The following is a 17,803-nucleotide window of genomic DNA, read 5'->3' on the forward strand; positions in this document are numbered from 1 at the left end:
AATACAAAACAAATTTACTTACTCCTGTGGATAATCGTCAAAGTGTTTTCTTCGCAGACTATCGGCATATCTCTGTACTGGAACGGTAACAGTTTCTTCATATTCCCCCTCTCGTTCGTGACGACTTTGTATGGTTGTTGATCCTAAAACAGTTAAGGTTTCAAATGAAATTCTAGTTTTCTTTTGTCCTATTTTTAAGCAGTGTGAGTACTGAGTATTCTACATCGCCATACCTTTATGACTGGAGAAACTATCAAAAGTGTCCTTTTTCATTGTTTCCTCATTAGTAAGTTTTGCATCATTGAAGTCATTATAGTCTTCTATATTACCGTTAAGTACAGTCCTATGTATTTCTTCTTTCAAATTGAACTCTGCTTTCGGCAATGGACCGCTATCAATACCAATTAGTAAAACTGAATCATTCCCATTTTCATTTTCCATGTCAATTGTATTTGAGTTTTCCTCGTTTGTGAAATCTTTGTCTTGTAAGCTGTTATTAACTGCATCTACTACATCTACACCATTGTCTGGGAATTCGTCAAACTTTTCAAAGTCTCCAGATTCGGCTTCTACCGTTAGGCTATCTGGTTCGAAATCCAATACTTCATCTATCTTAGATTTACCACCAATTACGTGTTTAGAATCTAGGACTCTTTTAATATCGCTTTTGTACTCAGCCTCTTCTTCACCATCACTGGCATTGTCTGATAGATCTGTTGTGTCGTCAGCATCTCTATCACCTATGAGAGCTCGGTATTCAGTGTTACTATTTGGGACTAACATCGGCACTGGTACTGATTGAATGGTTTTAATTTTTTTCTTTTGGAAGAGCCAGTTTTCTTCCCAACTACCATCCACTGCTTGTATATCGCTGCCGGACACTTCATCGAAGTCGCGATCTTCATTATCTTAAATATAAAATAGGGAGTTATGGTTAAAATTACAAATAACATTATTAATATATTACCTGTAGTCATTTTCTAATTAAAATATTGCCAAAACACATTCTTATTTAGGTATTCGTTATTATGCAATAAACAATTAACTCATTTGAATGACCTTATCAGCATCATTATGACTACATATACATAATTATTTATCATTTAATTGTTGGGTCTTTGCATTACCTGACACTAGTTTCAGATTAGGGTGGTGTAGGATTTTATTTCAAGTTCTACTTCTCTTACATGTATATTTAACGCTTTTTGCATTTCACGAAGAAAGGTAAGTACAATAACATATTTACATATTCATAAATCTTTACCACAAAGAGAATTAATATAAGTGTTTGAATTTTGCATAGTATTAAACATCAGTTTGTGTCTCTTCACAATGTTATTTAGCATTAACATAAAGTTTTGTGGTTATCTATGTGGTTAATAGTATAAATTATGAATATTTATTTATTATTATTAATTTTAGACACTTACCGGTATTATGTACTATGTCTCCACCGAATTCTGGAAAAGGAATGCGTTTGGGTAACACCTGCGCATCCTCTGCACCTTCGCCCTCCTCCCATTCTGATGATGCGTCCACTTCGTGAAGCTGGAATTTATTATGGGAACCATGTTAATAGTAATTTTTGGTAGCAATAGGTATTAATTAAATATAGAAATAATTTTTATTCAAATAAACTCAATACAAGCATTTTTAAATAGTCAAATATTTTTTAATCTACCACTCACTCGGAATGTAGACCTATCACAAAAACTTGTGTGTCGCTCTTTTGAAAATTGCAGTGCAGACGCGGACTTTTTTTTAGAACTACATATTTAAGATGAGCAATACCAAAAACAAGTTGTCTTTATTCATTTAGGTCTACTACAGACCCTTATGATACATCAAATCTACAAAAAGGCGCAGGAAGAAGGCGGGAATGCGCTACCTGGCGGCGCGTGTAGTCTTCCTCGTTCTCTTAGTCTACATTTACATACTCATTTTTTCCTGCGTGAAAGCCGATTCGCATTTGAAAGAGCGTATGTGTAGGCAGTTTATGAGGAGGATACTCCTAAGTAGGCTGATATCTCTACGTGTAGAGTTTCTCTTATGATACATCAAATCTACAGGCACTAAAGTGCATGAAGAACGCGTTAATGCGCGAAATAGCGGCGCGCGCGGTTTTTCTTGTTTCTTTGTCTACATTTACAAACTCATTATTTCCTGTGTGAAAGGCGATTCGCGTGCAAAGAGCGTACGTGTAAAGGCAGTTTATGAGGTGGTTACTTACAGGTGGGCTGATATCTCTATGTGTAGAGTTTAGGGAGCGCGGAGAGGAGCGCTCCGAGGGTGTAGGACTGGGGCTGGCAGAGTGGATACCGCTGCTGCGCCCGCCAGAACCATTCTCTGGTATCTTGCGATCGAATTCAATCTTCTGATATCTGACGATCACCTGGAATTAGAAGTACATTTCATTATTAACACATTGACAATAAATAGAGGTAAAATAATTTACAATTAACACTTTGTATAAAAGCAAGAAATAAAAAGGCTTTTTTACTTCATTTATTTATTAATACATTGACGACAGTAGGAAGTGATGTTCGAAAATTAACACTATATGTTGTTGTAATTCTTTTAATAGTAGAAGTATAGTTTGAAACTTGCTGCTTAATTTTGTTTCTAAATAATTTTTGTTCTAATTAATTTAAAAAAATTAAAATTGGAACGAAAACGGGAAAGTTTAGTGGAAAACGAAAAACTAAAATTTTGTTCCTAAAACTAGGCTTCTTGCACATCGGTAAATACACATTAGTGCCACTATAGTCTAGTATCTTAGGAGTGTTTTGTTTTGGACGGCTATTGCCCTCATACCACGTACAAACTTCGCTTTGACGTCAACATGTTAAGTGATTTTTTGGCATACGGTATTGCTATAGATATCGGTTGACTAACTTCATTTAAGTAAAATTTATAAATGATATTAAAATTTAATAATTTTCTTTTAATCAATAAAGATATGAATAAATTAGCTTTTACTATAATATGATACTATATTATATACAGGTAGTAGTGCAGTAATTTAGCTTATACATCAGAATAACACATACCTATAATTTAAAAAGATATGTAAATTGGAGTATATATACCTAATGATAAGTGTGATACAGACGAAGTCGCGCGGGTCAGCTAGTAAACAATATATTAAAGAATAGATAGATATGATAGATAGATATATCGTTTATTTGTTTGTTACTAATCACACACGACATGTTCATAAGAATAGACAATACATAATACGACATAAGATTTATAAAATTGTGTTATTATGTATCTGTAGCAATACAAAAAGGTCGAAGCTCAGCGTGGAACATTCTTCAAGGAACAAAACACTGATTTTCATCTTTAACCCATTTAAGGGTACGTGAAATTAATAATTAAAATAAATATAAAATAAAAAGAGCAATATTATTGGTGATTGTCTGTGCGGTGTGTGTATAATAAAAATAATGTAAATAGTTCAGAGTATAATGTGATATAATTTTAACTGTAAGGATTAAACGAAAAAAAGAAAATATTAATAAGAGCAACATAGAAAAAAAAATATTAAAAATCATTACGTGAGATGGCAATCGCTAGCCAAGGAAATTTCTGTGGAATGCCTAAAATTTGTTTTTTTAATAAGTATTCTTTGTGATGATTTTTAAAACTGTGTACGGTAGTACACAGTTTAAGAATACAATTATAATCACAATAAGGCGATTTGCTTTTGTTTTCTTATTAAATAATAGGAAACGAATATTAATAACCTCATCTGTCTTCCCACTGGTATAGTCACCGACAATGCTGCTGAAGAAATTGTACATAATCTCTGAATGCAATAGTTTGTTCCGTGTTATTATATGATATTTATCTGTTTATTGTTACAGATTACGACTCGTTCACGATACGTAGCGTACTGGTGACTAAACATACTAAGACGTAACATACCTACGGAGGTACAGTGCATGTTGTAGGGTTGGCAGTTTGTCATCAGGTTTCACTATCATTTGTTTATATACTAACTAGCTTTTGCCCGCGGCTTCGCTCGCGTTAATTTATCCCCTTAGGGGTGGAATTTATCAAATCCTTTCTTAGGGGATGCCTACGTCATAGTAGTTTTATGCATGCATATGCAAAGTCTTGGCCCGATCGGTTTAAAATTGACAAAGTTTCATACAAATTTTCATCCTTGGAGGTAGAATTAATCAAAATCCTTTCTTAGCGGATGCCTACGTCATAACATCTACCTGCATGCTAAATTTCAGCCCGATCCGTCCAGTGGTTTGGGCTGTGCGTTGATAGATCACTATGTCAGTCATCTTTGAGGTATATATATTTAGATTACTTTGATTTGTTATAATTGAACTTTTTTTATAACACAGGACAAACGAGCATGCGGTTCACCTGATGGTAAGTGATTATCGCCGTCCATGAGCACCCGCAACACTAGGGGAATTGCAAGTAAGCCTTTTAAAAAGGAATAAGCTCTTTTTTTGAAGGTTTCAATGTCGTATCGGTTCGGAAATACCATTGCTGGAAGGTGATTCCACGATGTGGTTGATAATGAGAAAATTTTATCTAGTAATACTATTGGCGAAGATTTATTATTGGCATAAGACAATTTAATATGACTAGTAACATGTAAAAAATACACCGTTACTCTTCCTAAAATAAATAAATAAATAAATTCAATAACATTTTTTTATCTTTATTTTAAATAATTCACACAACGCCATCTAGTCTCAAGGTAAGCTAGTTTAAGCTTGTGTTATGTTGCTAGATAAATGATATTTTTTTGTAAATACAGACATATTATAGATTTCATTATCTATATGTACCTACATTAATATTTGAAGCAAAAACTTTGTACCCCTTTGTGGATTATTATATATTATTACAGTACTACCACATTTATAGTTTAAATACACTTATAGGTTATATAGAAAAGGAGTGCAATATTCTAATATTTTTTTAAAATCATATATAATAAATTAAAAAAAATAGCAACGAGTCCACTCGCGCTTTATTTTTCCTTTATCGTAAATAGACTGCTTTCGCGCGGCTCCTAAGGTTAACTTTTAAAAACCTATAAAAGGCCCATTTTTTACTTCATTTCCTTCATTGCCCATTCATTTAATAGTATTTTTCAATAGTAAGTAATAAAATAAATTTAACTTAAGTCAAAACATTTTTTTTAATCTACCGCTCATTCGGAAAGCTGTTTTAACACAAGAAGAACGAGCAAGAAACTTGTGTGTTGCTCTTTTAAATAATCCTTTCAAGTTCACCTTTTTCAAGTTGAAACGTGTAAATACAAACTATCAACTAACACTAATTTTTACAAAAGAGTTATTTAAGCCGACTTGTAGTATAGTTTAAATAGCATCATTTATAAGTAAATAGAACACACACATTAGATTAGTAGCATCTGTGGTATCTAAATAAATATAAATTTAAATCGATCACAGTTTATAAATTATAGAATACACTAATTTATACATATAGATTTCCATTGCGTTATGTCTCGAAATACATCTATGTATTTCTAATCGATTTGTTATCTGTAGTTTGTTATTAATTAACAAACTAATGAACAGTAGGTAATAATTAATATCTACATAGATAAATTAGTATCTATTAATAATACGTACTTACTTGTGTATGTAATATATCTAAAACTACAAGAACAATACAAGGTCAATTTACCTTCTCCGGGTTCTATTCTCTTTTTTTTCGGACTACTCTAATGCTTGGCCGCAGCTGGCCTTTACAGCTATCGGACGATAGGGGGCGAGTGCAGATGGCACTCCAAACCGGCGGATCTTATGGAGCGGCTGAAGGCCAACTCCCTCCTGACGGATACGACTTCAGTCTGAGAGCACCGCGGGGGTTCGAGCCTCGGCTCAGGCCGTCGTAATATCGATCCCTGTTTGAATTGGACGGGGGATCGATCGGAGAGGATCTCGTGTTACATTTATATTCACGAGTGTGATTGGTTTTCACTGTTATTTACATAGTAAACAGACAGACGAAGAAAAGGATGAATAAGTATAGTATATCTTTTATTCTTTCTGTCGATTGTTTAGTACCCCTAGAAGCTTTGCTTAGTATGTGACACATATAGATATACTTTGGCATATATTGCCTTGGATTATTATTGCTATTATTTTATATACATACATATAATAAATAAGTTTGATTGTCAGAAATGGGAAAAAGCCCATTGCAATGTAAACATAACAGGTCGACGTCCACGCGATCTCATCTGGTAACCATTGCAGTTATTTCTCATAGATTCTCTGTTAGTCTTAATTGATCGGACTTCACTCATCACCCTCTACTAGTGTGATCTGACTTCATGCTCATCATCGTCCACTGGTGCCTCGTCAGCGTATACCGTTAACACAGGCAGGGTGTACCCTTCCATCATCAAACGCACAAAGAAAATATTTTGGAAAACGCCAACATATATTCAATACTTTCTTATCGATAGCGTCATCACATGATCAGATAACTATGAAGAATATAACAAAACATACAACCAATTATTTCTTTCCTGACATATTTTTCTATTTACCTTCACATACTAATTAAATCAAATCAAATATCTTTATTCATATAAGTCTATTACAGACTCTTATGATATGTCAAATCTACCGTCAGTTCGGAGTGCTGTCGAGCCAAGAACAACAAAATATACAGCCAATTATTTCCTTCCTCACATATTTTTCTATTTACCTTCACATACTATTAAAATCAAATCAATTATCTTTATTCATATAGGTCTATTACAGACTTATGATGTCAAATCTACTGTCAGTTCGGAGTGCTGTCGAGCTGAGAACACCACATTTCTATGAAATTATAATCACTTTTTAAACTTCATATTACTAATTACTATAAAATTAAAACGAAATACTCACAAACGAAAGAACATATAGGAATACCACAAATAAACCAACAAGAAACGTCAACATTTTCAACACAAACACAAATCTTAGATATATATCTAAGTATATTGATTGCTGATAGTGGGGCGTCACCGCGCGCGATATTTTAATGACTGATGAATTAATTATAAAATTTATTATAATAGGTAACTCACCATTTCTTTTGGTGGCACCGGATTATTTCTATCTTTGGCTGTGAGACTGAGCAGATACGGCGATATGTTATCACTGATAATGTATCGGTAAATCACATGGGAACGCAATGATCTCGAGAATCCGTTTTTTATTTATTTCGTACTAGCTACTCGCCCCGGCTTCGCACGGGTGTATTACGCACGGGGTGGGTGCGGTTTTTTTTAAGAGATAGAGTGGTTCAAGAGGAAGTTTATATATATATATATATATGTATTATATAAACGGCTTCAAAATCCGTCGCGTAGTTTTAAAGATTTAAGTATACATAGGGACAGACAGCGACAGTGACTTTATTTTATACTATGTAACGATGACGGCTTCGGTGGTCTAGCGGTTTAGCACACCAATTTACTTACGATTGTCGCGGGTTCGATTCTACGGTGCCAAAATTTGTATTCATGAGTATGATTGTTTGTATCAGTTTAGGTGTTTTCTATTTATATTATGTATGTATTTAAAAAATGCATGGGCATGTTATGCGGAGGAACAAGGATCATGTGTTATGGAAAGTATATATATGAATGTGGATGGATGCAAAGGGAGGGGACGCCCTAAGAAAAGATGGATGGATTGTGTGAAAGATGATATGAATAAAAGAAGAGTATGTTCAGATATGACGACCGATAGAGAGCAGTGGAAGAGAATGACATACTGCGCCGACCCCAAATAATGGGATAAAGGCAAGGCAATGATGATGATGTATTTAAAAAAAAATCTAAGATTTATTTAGTTGTCTGCTTACCGTGGGACTACATGGCGCTGTGTTAATTGTCTAGGATTATTTATTATATGACTGAAATGAGCGTAGACAGACAAAGATACAATACAGAGTGATATTATATAATAAAATATAACATTAAACAATTCACACAGCGCCATCTAGTCCCAAGCTAATCAGAGCTTGTGTTATGGGTGCTAGACAACTGATATAAATACATTTTTTTTTGTAAATAATGTACATTGAAAACAGTCCGACCGATACAGACTTAGTCCCGAATACAAATGTTAGTATCGTGCGAGGAATTGAACCCGTGAATACCATCTTTGTCGCAAGCGAATGCAATAAGGCAATACAATAACATCTGCCAATCATGTCATCTATTTTTTTTTTATATTACGATGGTGGCAATCAAGCATACGGCCCATCTGATGATAAATGGTTACAGTAGCCTATGGACGCCTGAAACACCAGGGGTATCACGTGCGCGTTGCCGACCCTTAAGAAACCTTAATATACGCTTCTTAAAAAACCCCATTCTGTAGTCTCGTGGGAAAACCTCGACAGGAAGTATATTATTTATTTATATCTATACTATAGATATAATAAAATTGGAGTGTCTGTTTGTAATATTGAAATACCGGTTTTTTACTTCATGCATATGAATATAAATGGCACACACCAAAATAACATTTTTTACAATTTTTGTCTGTTTGTCTGTTTGGTCCGGCTAATCTCTGAAACGGCTGGATCGTTTTTGACGGGACTTTTATTGGCAAGTAACTGATGTAATAAGGAGTAACTTAGGCTACTTTTATTTTAGAAAAATAAAGTTAAATTCCACGCGGACAAAGTCGCGGGTACAGCTAGTGAGTAATAAGACTGAAGGCCTTTGAACTTTCATTACCGTTGTACAAAAAGATGAAATACCAATACATAGAGTCTTAGTACGGTAAAACCGGTTAGTTCATAAAACTAATATAACTAATAGACACTAGAGACTAATACACCTGTACACTTTAAGTACATAAGTATGATGCCTACATAAGTGTACATGTGTTTTCACTTAAAGTTATCAAGTATACAACGGACTACTGTATTATTATATATTAATTTTAATATACCTATAACATATAGTACCTAGGTGACCGAGCTTTGCTAGGCGTGTTTATGTATTTTGTTTTGACGGATACGAAAATTAGTCAAATTTTGACTAATTTTCGTATCCGCCAAGTTTATTTTTTATGTAGTATTCTTTATTGCACTTTAACAAAAAATAAAAATATTAAAACGTAAATTATTTTTACGATGGACTGATAGTGTTGCGTCAACTTGTAGATTTTTGACGGACCAGTATGCGAATATTGATAGAAGGACCTCAAAAATGTACTACATGCCGTCTATACAAATAAATAAAATTAAAGTGGCTATTTGTAATTTCAAATTAATAGCTTTTCACTAAATGCATATGAAAGTGTATAAAAATATAAAAACAAAATTGTCTGCCTTTCTGTGTGTTCTTGATAATCTCTGAAACGGCTAGACCGATTTTGAAGGGACTTTCACTCGCAGATAGCTAATGTTATAAAGAGTAAGTTGGGCTACTTTTATGTTAGAAATTTTATTTATGTTAATAAGAAAAAAGTTAAATTTCTCGCGGGCGAAGTCGCGTAACAGTTAGTTACAAAGTATTTTAAAATAGTGTTTTTAAAAACAAAAATGAGTTTTTTGAATAAATGATTCTATCTAAATCGATAGAGTTATTTATAAGACGTATAAAAGAATTGCTTGTTTAAATTGATAGGATATCTGTCAAGTTTTATATCGTAGATCAAGTAGTAATCAGGATTCTGTTGTTAGTCATACAGTAACTGGCATAGGTTTTTATATATTTTAGATTATATATCTACGTATCTGTATTACGGTATTAAATACTTATCACATGGATTTATTGTATACCTGCATATCTAAAGTCTAACTATTGTGTAAAGTTGAACTACCTTTTAAGAGGAGTGTAACGCCAGCCCCGGGTCTTCATTTTTTTCGAGGCGGGGCAAAATCTAAAAATTGCCGCCCCCCTAACACTCCCGCGCTCTTCCCCTTTGGCTAACATTTTCAATATTTGTCCAATTAATATTGCTGTTAATTATTTTGGCTTTATTAACAGTTATATCATCATTTTAAAATGTATCGAACACAATTTACTTGACCGTCTGTCAGTGGTCAAGTTGTCAAATATGCGACAAAAATGATGAGTTGTGTGATTCATCTGCCAAGTTCGAATTTGCCGCCGCTAGAACTTGCCGCCCGGGACACGGGCGCCGTGTTCCGCGGCTGGTACACGCAAATAAGTTACCATACAGTCATTTCTCAATATTTGTTCTATATTTATTCAGAGATATATTGATATTAATATAGAGTATCTGTGTATTTAGCTAGTAAACGCTCTTTTGCTAGCGTTTAACGCTACAAACACACAGACGTTTGTTTTCGAAGAGGAGGGAGATGTTTGCAGTTTAGGTATTGATTAGTAAAGCTGTAAAATAAATGTAAGAGGAATGGATACATTCCTCTTAATTTTCTTTTAAGAAGAAATTACGATGATGCTATTCTTAAATATTCATTCTATCTCTATTTAGTTTAGTAATACTTTAAATAGAAATTTGCCGTAAATATTTACGTTCCGCCCTATTCGGCTCAATCTACTATTACAGTAAATATAGTTTTTTTTATTATTCTGAAAATTCGTTATAATTCTTGCACATTTTTTCTTATTAATTTTCTTATTTTTATACTGTATTGGATTGTTCATACGATTGAGCTAAAGTTATGTCCTTTTTGATAAAAATCGAGTTGTTACGTGTAATTCTAAAACCAAATTTGTTTGAAGAAAACTGTCTACTGTAATATGGAAGTTTATATTAGTTGCCTTATCCTATTAAGAAAATTTCATGGAATTTAAATAGCAATAGTTTATTTTGCTAGTACGATGTTTTGTATGTCGACGGGTCGAGGTACATATAGCCTTAATAGATTTAAACTTTTTACCGCACTCTTATCTTAACAAAGACTATTACTCACTAAACGATTATTTAAATTACAAAGGTGTTAGTTAGTTGTTGTATAGGATTTTGTAACAGGATACTCTTAGATTCAGTAATAATTAAATTCTCTTATGTTGCAGGATATACTTATATTTCATTATATAATAATGAAGTTCTTTTAACAGATTGACTATAAAAATGTTTTGTACTACGTTGCTCTATATAATAATTATAATAATATAACTTAGAACATAGCGCCATGTAGTCCCAAGCTAAACAGAGCTTGTAAGCACGTTATAGTAAAGAAACGTATTGTTTTGATCTCCTTTACTAACTGTCCCTCCTTCCTCGCAATCACGGTGTTTTTGCCTTCACAGCCTGTAATTCCATAAATAATTTGAGGAGCTTGATCCCTACATAGATGAAACGTATCTTTATTATCTCCTTTAGAAATAGAAATAGAAATAATCTTTATTCAAATAAACTCATTACAAGCACTTTTGAATAGTCCCCACACTTCATCTACGCTTCATAGAAGAAACGTATTATTTTGACCTTCTTTAGTAACAGTCCCATCACTCCATCCAATAAAGTTGTTTTTGCTTTCACACCCTGTAATTCCATACATAATTTAAGGAATTTGGACCGTACATAGAAGAAATGTATTGTTTTAAAAACGGTTCAAAGTACTTAGATATCCGTATTAATAAACAGATGTTGATAAATATTTTATATAAACATATATACTTATAGTAGTGAAATTATAATAGGTACATATAGATAAGTCATTTTATCATAATATGTATTCACATACCAAACCGGAATTGTATGGCGTTTAATCTAATTATATATATAAGTGTTTTATTTTGCATAATTATGATAACGATTATCACTATCCTGGCGCAGTGGTTAATGCATTGCTTCAAGTGAATTAAGTTCCGGGTTCGATTCTTAGCGTGATGATTTTAGAAACTTCCGTTCCCCAAAATAAATCGTTACTAAAATACTACACAGTTCTGAGATCTATTAATCTACTCTAGAGATAAATTTCGAACTAATGACGTCTGATGGTTCTTTTTAACTATTCTAATGCTGTTGGCCGCAGCTGATCTTTACAGCTTCACCGAACGTTGTGGGGCGAAAGTTTTTTTGAACTATTCTGATGGTGTTTGGCGCAGCTGGCCTTTACAGTTTCACACAATAGCAGGCGAGTGCAGATGGCACTCCTAACCCGCGGAAAGACTTATGGAGCAGCTGAAGGTCAACTCCTGCCTGACGGATACGACTTTAGTCTGAGGGCAACATTAGGTGTTCGAACCTCGACTCAGGCCGTCGTAATTTCGATCCCTGTTTGAATTGGAGGGATCGTCTGATAGAGCAGTTTTTTACTTTTTCAAAGTCTTGAATTATAAATTAATAAAGTATTAATTGCATATTTCGTAGTCAATGAAACACAATGTTATCGAGTTATTTAAAAGAGAGTTGCAATTAAAGAACTATCCAATAATTGATTGGATTGGAGTGATTAGATTTTAAGATTAGATGAGATTTCTATATAGCGCTGTTAGTCTTGTTCAGATTTGAATTGTTGATTATTATAAATAATTAACAACAAATTAATAAAAATGCTGCTCCGTCAACGAAATACATGTACCTTTCTCGTCTACACTACACCACCAAGGAGCAGGACATTGTCGACTATATACGGACTAGGAGCAAAGCGAGTTTCAAACCGTTTGTGGCCCGGGTCTCCACCAACATGCTGCCCACCTTCATGAAGGAGGACTACTGGTTGGTGTATCAGCGCTATCGTGTCAGATTACCGTCCTTAGTGCCGTGACTATAGACACAATATATTAGTATTATACTATTTATTATATGTATTATAGTCTATATGGTATTTATAATATAGGCCTAGGAGAATGAAATAAATAAAATCAGACTGCAGTCGAAAAGACAGCCAAAATGTGATTTTTTTCATGATCTACCTGCCGAGGTTTTATCGAGAGACTACCGCATGGTGATGTTCGAGAAGAGTACAATTAAGGTTTCATAACGGTCAGCAATGCGCAACACTCCTGGTGTTTTAGGCGTCCGTACAGTAACCTATCTACGGTAACCGTTTACCATCAGAGGTAATATCATCGGAGTATGCATATTTGCCATTATTAAATATAAAAAAATATTATTCAGACAGTGACAACCCTAAATTAGCATTTGCATAACGAGTGGCTTTATAAGGATTCACATTGATGAAGTTATGTCTGCCTAAACTATTGATTTTAATGACAAAGTATTAGACTGTTACGTGTCAGAACTATGGCGCATTCGACGATCAAACTGGTACCTACACACATGCAGATGATCAATATGTGTATATATATTTATACGGCTCGAAGGGCCAAAAAATAAAAAGGGAAATCAATGGCGAATGTAATGAGATGAGACCAAGGGTCTCGTCCCCTTTTATTTTTTAGTCCTTATATTTATATATTACAGTCATATAATGTAGACTGTGCTCATATTTTTTTTATAAACTGTATTATTTTGAATCGTATATATAATTAAATATGATTGAAAATATAATAATCCAAACGGTTGTGTCCTTAACACCGCCTTACATCTGCAGGTCACTAGTTTGATTCCTCATAAATATTTGTATTCATGAGTATGATTGTTTGTATCGGTCTGAGTGTTTTCTATGTATATGTTTCCAAAAAATTGTATGTTTGTTAATATCAGTTGTCTAGTAATAACACAATCTGCTTGGTCTGGGGCTAGATGGCGCTGTATGAATTGTCATGATTATTACTTTATACATATATATACGGTTAAACCTACAGATATATAATCTGTCTGTTTACCAACTTTCATTCGAATCCGTTAAGTGTGAGTTAAATGTTCGAGAATTTTCCAAAAATATACAAAATGATTACACTTTACATCCATAATTGCAGTGTAACCGACGGATGGTACAATTATGTATAGTTAATATTAATTATTTGCAGCCTTCGAACTTAATGTGAAATTACAAACAATTGCTTTCAAAGAAGTTCTCACCGTTTCATGAACGGGCGGCTATTTGCTGCACGAAATCTGTACGATTAGTTCTATATTTTGCATAACAATAAAACTCGTTTACTTAATATTATTGACGGTCTTTGTGGGCTAGCGGTTGAGCACTTTACTTCTGATGGTCGCGCGTTCGATTCCTCTCACGGTACAAACGAATGTTTATATTGTCAGAAACTAAATTCCTATGTGGTTATTTTTTTCATAAATTTATAGCAATATGAATACATTCATATTGCTATAAATTTATGAAAAATTAATACTTTATTGTTCCTATCACAGAAAGAAATTAACAATTACATAAATTAATATGCACACCAAATATAAAATACAAAACAATTGCAATATAAAGGTAACATCGGGCGGCCTTATCGCTGAATAGCGATTTCTTCTAATTTAGTTTATTAAAACAATAATTTATTTATTTGACGGCCTCGGTGGTCTAGCTGTAAAGGACACCGCTTTTTTCCGATGGTCACGGGTTCGATTCCTCGCATGGCAAAAACATTTTGTATTCATGAATGTGATCGTTTGTATCGGTCTGGGTGTTTTCTATGTATATTATGTATTCACAAGAAATATATACTCAATTGTCCAATTATTCAAAGTCAAATACATGGTAGTGTGTGCAACGTTTTTTTTTTATTTAATGTAAATTTCAGCATAATTTTCAATAAATATTAATTAATATTAATTAATAAAAATTCTTCACTGCTTCGTAAAAAGAAGTATGTACAAAGCCTTTGCTCCTTGTATTAATTCAAGTTTGAGTAATTTATATGTCTGACTTATATAAAATATCGAAAATCCCTTGTCTGAACAACTAACTACAAGGTCCTCTCGTCACGTCAGCTAGTTCGCAATTACAATTCTAAAAACATCTTTATTCTTACCTTATTCAATATTGCAGTTGCCAATAGATCTTCATACGTTGAAGACTCTATAGATGGAGAAGGCGATGGTTCAGCTGCGTACCGAGCAAGCGCTGGCAGCGCTGCAGCCTCCTCTACAACCCTCGCCACGAGCCGCTTGAGTTGGGCATGAGCACCGCTAGCGTCGCTTGGGTGAGCGCTAGAAGTGCTTGAAGGGCTGTTGCGAGATGGTGGTAAATCTGTAATAGAGAATATTGTAAATTAGTTATTAAAAAAATGTTATAGAGATTTTTTTTGGGCTTTGGCTATTCTTCAGACAGTCCTTAGTTTAAGAAAATACAATAATAATATTGTGATTATTTATGTCCATCAATCAACAATTCCTCTCAGACATTAAAAAGGTTAATTGGAAGAAATCCCTCTTTTAGTAAGTCCGCCATTGTACGCATTTATTTTTGTAAGTTAATTGTGTCCTTTTATACCTAATTTATCGCACAATAAAGTGTTACAAACAAACGAACAATAAGTGTGGCTATAAAATTGCATGTTACAATTTCAACTACTTTTTACTACATGCATATGAATATAAATACGATACACATACACCAAAATAATATTTTTTACAATTTTTGTCTGTCTGTCTGTTTGTTCCGGCTAATCTCTGAAATGGCTGGACCGATTTTGATGGGACTTTTAGCTTTTAGATGGAGCTTTTATTAGGTAGCTGATGTACTAAGGAGTAATTTCGGCTACTTTCATTTTAGAAAGTTAAATTCCACGCGTAATATATATACACATATGTATAAGTTTATAGATTACTAAAGTCAGATTATTTTGACACCCTTGGTGGTCGAGCGGATGGCACACTGACTTCCTCCAAAGGTCACGGTTTCGATATTCTTGTATGATACAAATATTTGTATTCATGTGTATATATGTATTTATCTGAGTGTTTCAAAACATATTATATACTTGACAAAATGTATTAGTTGTTTATTTATTTATTTATTTGAGCGACCAACAAGACATTATTACATTTACAATACTATGAAGGTACACTTCTTATATTTACAATAATACAATTTCAGATACATAGTGTTGACCTCATTTCTGGTTGCCACCTCATGCGTAAATGTTTACAGAAGGTTTATATATAGGTATATTTTTTATTAATAAATATGTGTATATAAATTAAATTTTAATTTTAACTGTTAATTTTAATAACGAACTGTAAAGAAACTCTGTAAATAAATAAATAATAAACTCGTAGCTCGAGCTCTGCTCAGTTTGGAACTAGATGGAGCTGTGTGAAATGTTTTTGATTATTATTACTGTAATGTTACCAACATTACAGTGTGGTACAGTGGTACACCATAAGAGTTCCCCTCTGATCGATCCCCCGTCCAATTCAAACGGGGATCGAAATTACGACGGCCTGAGCCCATGTTCGAACTCCTAGTGGTGCCCTCAGTCGTATCCGTCAGGCAGGAGTTGGCCTTCAGCCGCTCCAAAAGTCCTTCCGCGGGTTTGGAGTGCCATCTGCACTCGCCCCCTAACATTCGGTGAAGCTGTAAAGGCTAGCTGCGGCCAACAGCATTAGAGTAGTCCGAAAAAAAAAGTACACCATAAGAGTTCCGTGTATGGTTACTGAAAACATTTCAAGGCGAGTAACACCGTTATCATACACCGTAGTGTTGTTGCTGTGTGTTGATTTATACCGATAGATAAAACGTAAGTGGTAACACACCAGGACAAATAAACGAAATTATTTGTTACAACTCATTTTATATAAAACTAGCTTTTGCCCGCGGCTTTGCTCGCGTTACTTTATCCCCTTAGGGGTGGAATTTATCAAAATCCTTTCTTAGGGGATGCCTACGTCATTGCAAAGTCTCAGCCTGATCGCTTTAAAATTGACATAGTTTCATTAAAACTTACATCCCATATTTTATCCCCTTAGGGGTAGAATTAATCAAAATCCTTTCTTAGCGGATGCCTACGTCATAATATCTACCTGCGTGACAAATTTCAGCCCGATCCGTCCAGTGGTTTGGGCTGTGCGTTGATAGATCACTATGTCAGTCAGTCACCTTTGATTTATATATATTTAGATATGTCCCGTATGAAAATCGGATAGTATGAAGTCATAGAATTTACTTCTTTCCCCCCATTGCCAATATCCATTTGATTATCTGATTTTTTTTGGGAGATATGATAACATTTGAGATGCATTTTTTTTTTATTGAGAGTTTTGGGTTATTGTTGTTATTGTTTTCTATGGATGATAATGGGATGGTGCACCCGCCAGCGTTAACGGTTTACTCTGGCGGGGCACCTGTGGAGGATGGAAGGAATATGAAGTCAGGTCAAATAACCCATTGTGACAAATTCACAGAGAATTTATCACGATGGTTTCCAGGGGGAACCACGTGGAGGTCAACTTAACATGGGACATTGCTAGTAATGGGGTCATGAGTCCACATTACTAACAATTTCATTTCGCCTTGGAGAGATTTGGTTGGGAGGCTATTTTCAGCAACTTACACCTGTAACACGACAACCTACAAAGATCTATTGAGATCGCCCTTTTTCAGAGTTCGCTACCTAGACCCGTCAGGGACAAGAATTTAAAGATATTCTTAGGAGCGATAGTTATCATCTCTTTAGGATACCGTGTAGATTTCCAAAGGAAACATTTCGTTTATGCATGACTGGGCTACAACCATATAGGATGTGTAGTGGCGTTTTCTCTTCAGCTTGGGAAATTTTACAAAAAAAAACCAAAGACCACATACTTCGCTTATTACATTGAGAAGGTTATCAATCCAATCAAAATATCTTTATTCATGTAGATCTATTACAGACTCTTAGATACGTCAAATCTACCGTCAGTTCGGAATGATTTCGAGTTGAGAAAAACTGACAAACTCAGCTCGTATTCATTTCAAATAAGTTTGTACATGTTTACAA

At 34.1% G+C, this 17,803-nt stretch overlaps 1 protein-coding gene across 1 annotated transcript in view; it reads right to left on the reverse strand.

Moving 5' to 3' along the window:
- Positions 1 to 17,803, reverse strand: part of LOC131851876 (uncharacterized) — a 67,974-nt gene that overhangs the window by 5,180 nt on the left and 44,991 nt on the right. The window contains exons 3-7 of the mRNA XM_059202439.1: positions 14,855 to 15,072; positions 2,231 to 2,392; positions 1,431 to 1,548; positions 234 to 908; positions 23 to 143 (exon numbers count right to left, since the gene is read on the reverse strand). Coding sequence (XP_059058422.1) covers positions 23 to 143; positions 234 to 908; positions 1,431 to 1,548; positions 2,231 to 2,392; positions 14,855 to 15,072 — 1,294 coding nt within the window. The remainder of the gene's footprint in view (positions 1 to 22; positions 144 to 233; positions 909 to 1,430; positions 1,549 to 2,230; positions 2,393 to 14,854; positions 15,073 to 17,803) is intronic.

Source organism: Achroia grisella, unplaced genomic scaffold, assembly GCF_030625045.1.
Source record: "Achroia grisella isolate CSIRO2021 unplaced genomic scaffold, CSIRO_AGI_Agris_v1 utg808, whole genome shotgun sequence".
NCBI lineage: Eukaryota > Metazoa > Arthropoda > Insecta > Lepidoptera > Pyralidae > Achroia > Achroia grisella.